The sequence below is a fragment of the Cupressus sempervirens genome, chromosome 9, assembly GCF_028749045.1.
Source record: "Cupressus sempervirens isolate cs-2001-9-10 chromosome 9, ASM2874904v1, whole genome shotgun sequence".
NCBI lineage: Eukaryota > Viridiplantae > Streptophyta > Pinopsida > Cupressales > Cupressaceae > Cupressus > Cupressus sempervirens.
Genome location: NC_143126.1, coordinates 699,485,515 through 699,496,467, shown reverse-complemented (window position 1 = coordinate 699,496,467; position 10,953 = coordinate 699,485,515). Strand labels below are relative to the sequence as shown.

General features: G+C 32.7%; 1 protein-coding gene across 2 annotated transcripts; it reads right to left on the bottom strand.

Moving 5' to 3' along the window:
- Positions 1-5,916: 5,916 nt before the first annotated feature.
- On the bottom strand, positions 5,917-10,012 carry LOC149540651 ((R)-mandelonitrile lyase-like). 2 transcript variants are annotated; one of them, XR_016356425.1, is made up of 5 exons: positions 9,876-10,012; positions 7,743-8,402; positions 6,637-7,166; positions 6,329-6,545; positions 5,917-6,218 (listed from the first exon to the last, which is right to left on the bottom strand). XR_016356425.1 is itself a non-coding variant. In XM_089801736.1 (4 exons), the coding sequence occupies exons 1-4, from the start codon at positions 9,943-9,945 to the stop codon at positions 6,173-6,175; spliced, it is 1,614 nt and encodes a 537-aa protein (XP_089657862.1). In that variant the 5' UTR covers positions 9,946-10,012; the 3' UTR covers positions 5,917-6,172. The 2 variants fall into 2 exon arrangements, 1 of the variants encoding a protein (XP_089657862.1); XM_089801736.1 differs by having other exon boundaries at positions 6,329-7,166.
- Positions 10,013-10,953: the final 941 nt, after the last annotated feature.

Below are 10,953 nucleotides of genomic sequence, written 5' to 3'. Positions count from 1 at the left end.
ATGGTAGATTAAATAAATATACTCTTTGTGTGGATGCAATAAACAAGTATTGTTTCCTTTGATTGAAATTCTAGATGAGACTAATTGTCTACTGATCAAGTTTATGTGGTCAATGGGAAATAATTTGAAAGATTGTTGAAGAAGAAGAAAGTGTGTTTTGTTGTAATCCCTAAGGGATGGGGTTGTGCTAGTAGTAACCGAGTGACAAATAGAGCCTAAGAAAGAAAAGATAATAGATGCCAAGTGACAACAAAAATTGATAGTTTTAGCCAAATGACATCATAAATTGAAAGGTTTTTGAATGACTATAGGGAAATTATTGTTGAAGATATACTTGATGGTTTACCGCTAGTAAGGAGCATAATTCATTGTATGGATTTGATCCTTAGAGCTAGTTTTCCAAACAAAGTACCATATAGATTCATACCTACAAAAAATGAATAACTTAATAGACAAGTGCAAGAGTTGTTGTAGAAAGTTTTGATCATAGAAAGTTTGAACCTGTATGTTGTACCTATTGTATTAGCACCTAAAAATAATTGAGAATGTGTATTGATTCCAGAGCTATTAACAAGATCACAGTGAAATATAGGTTTCCTATGTAGAGGATGGATGACATAATGGATTGTTAAAGTGGACCAAATATTTTACTAAGATTGATTTGAAGAGTGTTTATCATCAATTAGAACAAGAGATATGAATGGAGGTATGCTTTCAAGACAAAAGATGGTTTGTATGAATGGTTGGTTATAACTTTTGGTTTTACTAATGCACCTAGTACTTTCATGAGATTGATGAATGAAGTTCTCAAGAGATTTTTTGGTAAGTTTGTGATTGTTTATTTGGATGATATTTAGATATTTAGTAAGACCAAGGAAGAATATCTTGAGTATGTTAGACAAGTATGAAAAAGATTGGAAGAGGAGAGATTGTTGATTAATTTGAAATTTTTTTCCTTTATGAGAGAGGAAATTGTGTATTTGGAATTTATGATTTCAGCTAATGGTTTGAGAGTGGATCTTGAGAAGCTTAAACCTACACCTAAGAATGTGGATGAGGTAAGATCATTTCATGGTTTGGCTAGCTTCTATAGAAATTTAATAAAGAATTTTAGTTTTATTTGTAATGCTATGACTAAGACAATGAGAGGAGATAAAAGGATTTTAAGTGGATGCATGGGGCTGATAAGACTTTTGAGACTTTGAAACAAAAGGTTGCTAAGTTACTTGTATTGGCTTTACCTGATTTCAATAAGTATTTTAAGTTGAATGTAATGCAAGTGGTAGTGCAATAAGAGCTATGTTAAGTCGAGAAGGTAAACCTATTATTTTCTTTAGTGAGAAGTTGAATGATGCTAAAAGTAAGTATTATGTGTATGATAAAGATTTTTATGCTATTATTCAAGCCTTAAAGAACTAGAGACATTATTTGATTCCTAAAGATATTTTGTTATATATTGGTCATAAAGCTTTGCAATATTTGGGAACTCAACATAAGTTGAACCAGAGACATATAAAGTGGGTTGAATATTTATAGGCTTTCACATTTGTGATCAAACATAAAATTGGAGTCACTAACCAAGTTGTTGATGCAATGAGTAGAAGACATTCTTTGTTGACTGAGGTGAAGGTCAAACTTCTTGGTTTTGATGAAATGAAGGAGTTGTATGATACTAACCTTGACTTTTCTAAGGCATGGAGAGAGTACAGAGCATCGAATCTATCAGATCAACTTAGTAATTTTAATGAGTATTTCATTCAAGAAGGTATGTTATTGAAATAAATTCAATTATGTATAATAAGAAGTTTTATGAGATTTAATTTTATTAGAGAAAAACATTGTGGTGGTTTGGCTAGAAATTTTGGAATTGATAAGACTTTGAGTTTGTTTAAAGATAAGTATTGTTGGCCATAGATGTATAAGGATGTTAAGAGTTTTGTAAGGAGTTGTGGAATTTGTCAAGCTATAAAGGAGAAAGTCAAAATACTAGATTGTATACACCTATTAATATACCTTAGAGACTTTGGAGTGACATTAGTATGGATTTTCTTTTTTGATTACCTAAGACAAAAAGAGGGTATGATTCCATATTTGTCATTGTGGATATATTTTCTAAAATAGAAAATTTCATACCATGTAAGAAGACATCAGATGTTGTGCATATTGCTGATATTTTCTTCAAAGATATTGTTAGATTGCATCGATTACCAAAAAGTATTATTTCTAACAAAGAGAGTAAGTTTGTTGGTTATTTTTGGAGGACTTTGTGGAAGAAGGTGGATACCAAATTGAAGTTTAGTTCTACATTCCATCCATAGACATATGGATAGATGGAAATTATGAATAGAAGCATGGGTAATTTGTTGAGATGTTTAGTGGGAGATAAGCCAAGTAATTGGGATATGGTATTGGCACAAGTTGAATTTGTATATAATAATTTCAAAAATAGAAGTACAGGAAAAACACCTTTTGAGATTGTTACTAGAATATAGCCAAGAGGACTATCAGATTTGAGGGATGTTACTATTGAAGAGAAAATGAAAAAACACCTTTTGAGATTGTTACTGGAATATAGCCAAGAGGACTATCAAATTTGAGGGATGTGACTAGTGAAGAGAAAATAAGTTTTGAAGGGGAAGAATTTTCTGGTTTTATGAAGCATTTGCATGAGGAAGCTAAGTTGAAGTTGGAAAAAAGTAATCAGAAGTATGAACATTTGGTGAAGTGGAAGAACATACTAGTTGAAGATGCTACATGGATTTCTCAATTTGAGTTGGATTCATCTCAATTTGTGACACTTGCATGATTTAAGAGAATCATTTCTTTCAACCCCAGTTGTTTGATGTAGGAGCATCCTAGGTTGGCTTACTATCCTTCTCATTTTTCATTTATTTTTCAACTTAATTCCAAGCTCTAGTGGTTGTTGAGTTGCAATCATTGTCAAGTGTCTATATGTGCCAAGTTGTCTAGTGTTGGCCAAGTGTTCCTTCATGTGTTGAGTGAACCTGATATTTGCTAATGCTTGACTACTTCTTTGACCAAGTTTTTTTGAGATTGGTTCTTAGTTTGAGATGACTTGTGTAATTAATTTGGATCGCAGATTTAATGTTTATATATTGTCTTGAGATATGTGCAGACCATTTTAATGTCAACCTTTCTATTATCTAATGATCTAGAATCTTTTGTAAATCATTTTGGCAATTATAAATAGGGGTATTTAGGTTTAGGTTAAAGGAAGACTTAGAGATTTGGAGAGGAGATGTTCCTAGAATGGTGAATTGAAGTTGAATAATGGATTTTCAAGTTATATTTTGTTGGCCATAACCCAAAAAGGCCCTATTGTTGGACATGTATGTTGATGACTCAATAAAGTTTTGATGTTTCTCCTCTCCTTGGTGTTGTTCTCTATGTTCTTTTATTCCATTGTGTTTACTGAAAAAGTTAATTAGATAGTTAGGTTTGTCTTTGGCTCTAGCTTTTTTATCCCTCCTTGTGTCAACTTGAGGCCCAAGAAAATTAACCAGTTGTTTGAGAAGGAGAACATCATGGGTAGTCTTTCGAAACATATGAAACCTAGAAACAACAAAGAATTGGAGCATAACAAGGATATCTAGGGTTATTTTTTCAAGGAGTGATTACATTCTTATATCTTGGTGATGAAAAGCCACAATATCACCCTCTTGACTAAGTTTTCTAACTTGTGGAACAAGGGTAAGGTGGAGATAGGGAGTATCAATTTTGTGGTGATGCCAAAGATGATCAGTGAAGTAACTAGCCTGGATTATGTTGGTGTTCAAATTAAAAAAAAGGTATGCTGGATTATAGAAAATTTAGGCATAAATTCTTTTAAGGAATAGAAAAACTAGTTAGAGTCAATTTTGGAAATGGGTATGATAGGGTCTCCCTTCCTAGTCCCTTCAAAGCCATATGTTACTAGTTAATCAAGTATTTCACTCTTGAAAATTGGTATATGTCCTATCATGGTTAAAATTTTCCTTTTCTTAACATGTTGAGACATGAGGAAAAGTGAACATCTCACTCTTCCTATATTCCTCTCTGGTCAACATTATCATCCTGGGAGAAAACCCTCCTATTAACCAAGGGCTTATTTTTGTCCTTTACCATCATGTATGTGCTCATCATCTAGGATTTCATAGATGTCTCTCATCTATTGACAACCCTACTAATCCTAAAGGGCCTAAGTCTTTGGTGGTTATTGAATAAATCTACTAAAAAAAATCCACTGTAGAGTCATCCTAGTCCACAGAAAACCCTCATATCTCCAAGCTCAAGAAGCTTAACATTTCTATAGAACAATCCCTTTTGCTTGAATCCTCCCAAAAATGTAAGAATTCTTATGCTAAATCTAGGCCAGCTAGTACCCCTAAAAAAATTATTGACATTGACAAAAATGATGGGGAGGAATTTTTTGATTTGAGGTGGAGGAAGGAGCTATGGACTCTAGAAAATAGCAAGGGAATACTAGTTCTAGGGAGAGAAGAGTGATGAGGAAAAATAACCAAAAAGGGTAGAGATATAAGGAAGAAAGAAAGGAAAATTCTCAAAATTCCCAAAAGGAGGATAAGGAGAAAGAGACAGAAGTGGAGAAAATGTCAGAGAAAGCAGTGGGTTGCTCCTATGAAGATACATAATTTGAAGTGAAAATGGAGGATACGAATGAGGATACCAAGATTCCCAAAGAAATGATTGTGATGATGGACCTAAGGATTTTTGGTGATGAAGAGATCAAGTTCTTTGATAAAACTGAAGTAGGGGAACAAGATTTGTCCCCTCCTATTGTCTAGAGACTTCAAAAAGGATTGTGAAAAAAGTTTTGCTGAAATTAATGAGAAGATTGGTGAGCTAAACAATAAGTTCAAAAATACCATTAGTGGACATGAACTGGGAGTGTTTTTTTTGGCTATTTGCAAGGTGCAAAAGGAAATGATGAGAAAGGCTATGTTGGGGGTGATCAATGGGAAGAGTAAACTGGGAAAGGCAAACAAAATCAACGAAGAAAAATGCAATGAAATAGAGTGAGACATATGGATCAATAATTAGATTGAAGAGATCAAGTACCTTCATGAAGATCGAGAGAAAATCAATCAGCCCTAGCTCCTCTTTTCTATGGTTTGGGCAATTTTTTAGTTTTTTGGTGGTTACCTATTTAATATGTGGTTTTTAAAATTATGTTACTAGGCCATCAAAACTATCGAGTTGGCTTTTGATAATTGATAACTCTGATAATCCCCACTATTGTTGGGGTAGTAAGACATTTATTTTTGTTAGTAATTTTAGTAGTTTAAAGTTCAGACTTATGTTAGTGTTAGGTATGGATGGTTTAAACTAGTTGAAGAACATGATGTGTATTAATTATTTTCATGCCCTATAGGTTCTGGGTGGGACTCTAATCACTACAGTTAGAGTTTGCTTCTCTGTTGCTTGGCTGTTATGGCCTAGGGTAGAGGTGGTATGTATTTTTTGCTATTACCTGGGTTCATGACTCTCTTCCTACCTTTTTTAATCAAGACTTTAGAATTTTGACATTCCATTCTTAAATTTTGAAATAAATGTATTATACACAATAGGTATAAATACAAAATCGATGACATTATACCTACTCAAAATAATTTAATAATTTTTGTATATTAAAGGATGCAATCTATAAATTCAATATAGAGAAACAAGTATTTATATTTTAAAATCGATAAAAACTATTTAGAACTCACATTTTCTTAAATATAAAAATAGCTAAAATCTACTATTACTATATATATATCAAATAAAATATATAATGAATAGGGTAGCTCTATAGTAAATTTCAACCTTTTCCATCAAAACTTTATAAACAAAATAATAGTAGTTTTGAAAAAAAATTGTTTAAAAGTTACATAAATCATGAAATACACAGGATGATTATTGAATGATAGTAACCAAAATCATTTTTTTAAAATTAAAAGTAAAAAATATACATTTATGAAATGACAAATTCAATACAAATATCTTAGGAATGATATTTCTGGTATCTTTTAAATCAATATATTTAAGATATCTTAATTAGACATTCTCATGTATGGTATTGCCTCATACGCATAACATTTTTTTTTTAAATATCTAAATTATCCATAAAATTAGAATGTTTGAGAATCTTGAGTAGAAAATTCTTCTCGACTCATACAAAAATCCCACGCTCTTGCAGAATCTTCACTCCTATATATCTGCAATCTCACAAGTTTCATTAATATAAGTAATAATAATCCAATAACAAAAATTAAAAGTCAAATAACAAATGCAACGTTAAAAAATATAATGTGAATATGATAGGTACCTTCCAAGCATCATAGTGGTTGCTTGTGGATTAGTTCCAGGGCTATCTCTAAATGTGGAAGCATCGACAATCCTTATTCCAATAACACCTTTGACTCGATACCTTTTATCAATTACATGGCCAATATCAGAGCCTCCATGGAAATGCCATATGGTGGCAAGATTTTCTCTACAGAACTTTCGTAGGGCCATCTCATCTGATTTATTCTTGGGTAGAGCTGAGCCAATGAAATGTAGCCCACTGGTGCCATTAGAATAATTAAAGGCAAATCGCTGTAAAGAATTTGTTTCATAAATATCAGCTATTACCTTGAGACCTTGCACACATTTTTTCATATCTTCAGGCTCAAAATAGTAGTTATAACGAACAGAAGGATTGTCTCTAGGATCTTTGCTAATCAGACTTAGATTTCCTCTTGATAATGGATAAGCTATTTTCTCAAAGATTGCCCCTCCAGACCCATTTACAAAGGTAGAGCCATTTGAGGAAACTTGTTGGAGAAAGCTACTGGCATATATGTAGATCTTCGAATTGTTTAGTATACCCACCACCTGTATGCTAGAAAAATTAAGTGGTATAGGAGATAATATTATTACTGATGTAAGTGGATTATCTTGGATCCTTTTTCCTACTGAAGGTACATTTTTTAAAACAGGTATATTTAATTTCTTAAGATCTTTGGAGGGGCCTATTCCACTCAAGAGCAGAAGCTGAGGACTTCCTATGGCTCCCGCTGATAGAATTACCTCACCCAAAGATGAAGATTCATCAAGTAGCACTTGGTAACAAGTACCATTGATGGAATTTATGAATTCTATTCCATGAGCCTGCAACTTTCCTGCAATAGAGGTTTAAGAGCAACGTTATGATGTAGACATAATCCCAAAAGAAAAATAAGATTGATAAACTGTACCCAAAAAAACATGTGAAGGAACATTTCTAGATGATAAGACTTTCCATTTGTTACCAAATATATTAGATTAGGTCAGCCTTACTTAAAATATATGCCTCCCTTTCAATGAGAGTTTATCTTGAACAAAGATTTCTGTCTGTAGACTAGATAAAGCAGAATACAAAATATGAATGAGAGAAACTTTGTCCTTTGAATATGATGGGTTTTAATGGACTTTCCAAACTAAGGAGCCAATGAGTTTGAACAAGAGCGAGAACAAAATATTTCTATTGACTTTGTGTGTTTGAATTTAGACTACGAAAATGATTTCAAGAAAGAGTTTATGTATTTGTGTGTTTATTGTTCTATTTGGTTTGTCCTATGTCAACTGCCATGCAGTATGACTATTTCAAATAACCACGTAATTGTAATCCGACACGATTAATTCTAACTTCATCAAAACCTTAAAAAAGGGCAATTGATCTCAGAATAAAAACAAAGAATGTTTACACAATTATTTACCTGATGAAGATTTGAAGAGAACTCTGGAGACGGTTGCATTGAGGAGAACAACAATATTATCTGGATTTGCATACTTCAGCAGATCTGCAGATGTGTGTCGTTTGCCATTGTTATCAAAAGTGGAGCCCCCAATCTTTGTACCCTCCAAATGATCCAAAGTATACCCATTGTAAGGAAGCACTCCTGCTTCAAGAAGAGCTTCTTTTGCAGCTGATGACCAGACAGAAAGGGGGTCTGGTTTAAATGCATTCATTTTCTCCACCCAGAGAAAAGACTCATTCACCAGTTTCTCATCCCATCCCATTCCTCGAATATATTCCAAGCTTGCTCTGCTGTAAAACCCAGCATTAATGGCAGTTCCGCCTCCTAAAACTCTGGCTCTGTCAACCTGAACTCCATCCTCTGTTAAAACTCCCTGAGCTATGGAAGTGTAGTTATCTTCTTCTCTCAATGGTTTCCCATAAGCATCAGCGTTCTCAATGTCAGGATTTCCATATGGAGAGCCTCCTCTCTCCAGTAACAAAACAGAAAAGTTTTGTGAGAGAGTTGCAGCGAGAGGACACCCAGCTGTACCTCCTCCAACAATGATGTAATCATATCTTTTTGCAGATGCTTTCTCAGCATCGAAAGTCATAAATGGGTATGGATAGATCTCAGCACCTACAATTTTTCCACCATAATCAATTGAGGGTGATACATAACCTTTGAGCATTTTTGGAAATTAGAAAAAGACTAGAATTTTATCAAAGGATGAAATCTTTATGATGTGAATGATTTATAGTAGAAAACAATTTTTAAAATATACCAAAAATACTATGCTTTTGCATATCTGAAACAAAATTCAATATTTCAATTTTATATACTCTGAGCTGATATATAATTGTAACAGAGAGTGGAAAGTAATGATAGTGAGTGTTTAACAGTTTTTCTATTGTTGTATTTTAAATTGTTTATATTAGATTTGAATTTTTAATTTTTCTTTTTAGATTTTGAATAAACTCTATGGTTATTAATAAAAAATCAAGGAAATGATACAATTGAATCTAGAAAAGTCTTGAATACTAGAAGATAAAAAGAGAAGGGAGACTTGTTTATTTTAATTGATTTAACAGAAGGTAATAAGAAAGGAGTTAACAAAAGTTTAAAATATCAGATAAGTGAGACAATAAGATAATATCTATATAATTAAAATTTAATTCTTCCAATTTTATATCTACAATTACTTATTATTAACATAATTCAAGAGGTATTTTATGATTATTGATTTGGGGTTCCTGTTTTCAAAATTTAAAACTGTAAGTGTTGGGCCCTGGTTCCAGTTGGTTTTGGCTCTCTTCAAAAGCCCTTTGAATTCACTTCTTGTGAATTCAGTTTTCATTTTCCACTTGATGTTATTTTGACGATCTTACTTTTTGTTTTTTGGGTTGGGGCCCTATCCAACGTTATCTAATCAGAACATAATTTCTAGAGGATCACTTAGTGGTGTAGCAATAATATAGTTACAGCACAATCAAGGTTCACATTCCATATTGAACCATAACAAGTGTTAAGGCTGGTTTGAGTGCATCTTGGTGGAAGTGCAAGAGTATTGGAGAGAACAATTTTGGTGATCTTACTAGTGGTGTGCAGGAGGAGTTTGGAGGTGCAGGTGGTATTGTAATAAGGAGGTTGAAAGAAAGGTGTTGTGAGTGAGTGCAAGGTCCTGCACATTAGAAAGGGATGAAGATGATATCATTCCCGAACAAATTTGGCAAAATAGATACCCTTCAGTCCTTAGATCTTAATGAAAGAAGCCACCTATAAACGTGACCCTTCAAAAGTTAATATCTTCAGAATATCTATTATGCCTCTCATTTTTATTAAAATATTTTAAATGAGATTATTTTGTCATCCTCATGAAACAATTCTAGTCTTTTCTTGTTATTCTAATACTAAAGAATATATAAAAGGAACGGGTACATTTAACATATCTACTCTAATATTAATACATATAATCATAATTTTAAATGAAGCATCCGGCTGATCAAAACTGTATGATAACGATGTTATAGTAAAATATAAAATTAATAAAAAGGATCCATTCATCAAAATATATACATATATAAAATTAAAAAAATAAAAACCTCTACGAACCAGAGGTGGGTGTCGCTGTGTGCATACTAGCCAAGAACAGGAAGCATGGGATGAGAACTAGAAGCTCCATTCTCACTCAGAAAATCTCACAATGTCTTTCGTTTTTTTAATTTTGAAATCTGATTAGCGAGTTCCACCCTTTTTATAAGACAAACGATTTCAGTTTGAATTGAATATTTAAAGTCGTTTGTTGACCCACGATTAAAGATGAGAACAGAGAAGTTTCAAATGACATTGAAGTCTATATTTTTTATGATGAATATGTGATGCAATGCATGTGTCATTATATTTAGTGTATAGATTTTATTTTCCTCAAGTCACCAAACCAAAAAAGTTGTTTCCGTTGACTTTGTTTGTTTTGGGTTGGCGGTGGAGGTTTCGTTTTGGTCATTGAGTGTGAATAATTTGGTGTTGTCTTTGTCATTAGTAAAATATTTATATATAAAAAGGTGGACATTTAATATAGTTTTAACAAAAGTATAAGTATTAATTCTAAATTATTAAATTTAGAGTTATATACTTAAATAAAAAGTTTAAAAAGTTGGTTAGTTAATAAATTCTTATTTGTGCAAAGTTCATAGGAGTGAGGTGCAAGGAAGCTATGGAGAATAGATGGATTTACATAAATTTTGGTCGGTGTGGAAAGGTTACATAAGGTCAAAAAAATCTAGCTATGCATGCAATGAAATTGGATGTTGGGACAAATAATTAGGTATATGGCAAGGTTGTGTTGGTTGTATTTAGATGGCTTGAAGATTAAAGGTGGAACAATTACATTCAAAGGGACACTTACAAATCACAGTGAATGCCATTGGAGAAGGAAAGTCTCATGTTTATAGGGAAAAAATTGTGGGGGTAGGCTTCCTATCCAAAAAAGCATCTAACAAAGAAAACTAAGTCATAAAGGTGGAGCAATGGTACTTGTGGAAGGGAGTCACAATTGAATAATTCCTCAAAGGAAGTTGCTAAGATGGTTAAAGTCCTAGGAAAATGGAAAGAAAGCAAGGGATGACATGGGGGATAAAATTGGGTTCCTAATTAGGACTACTGTGTTACAATCTAGGTCATCAACTATTGC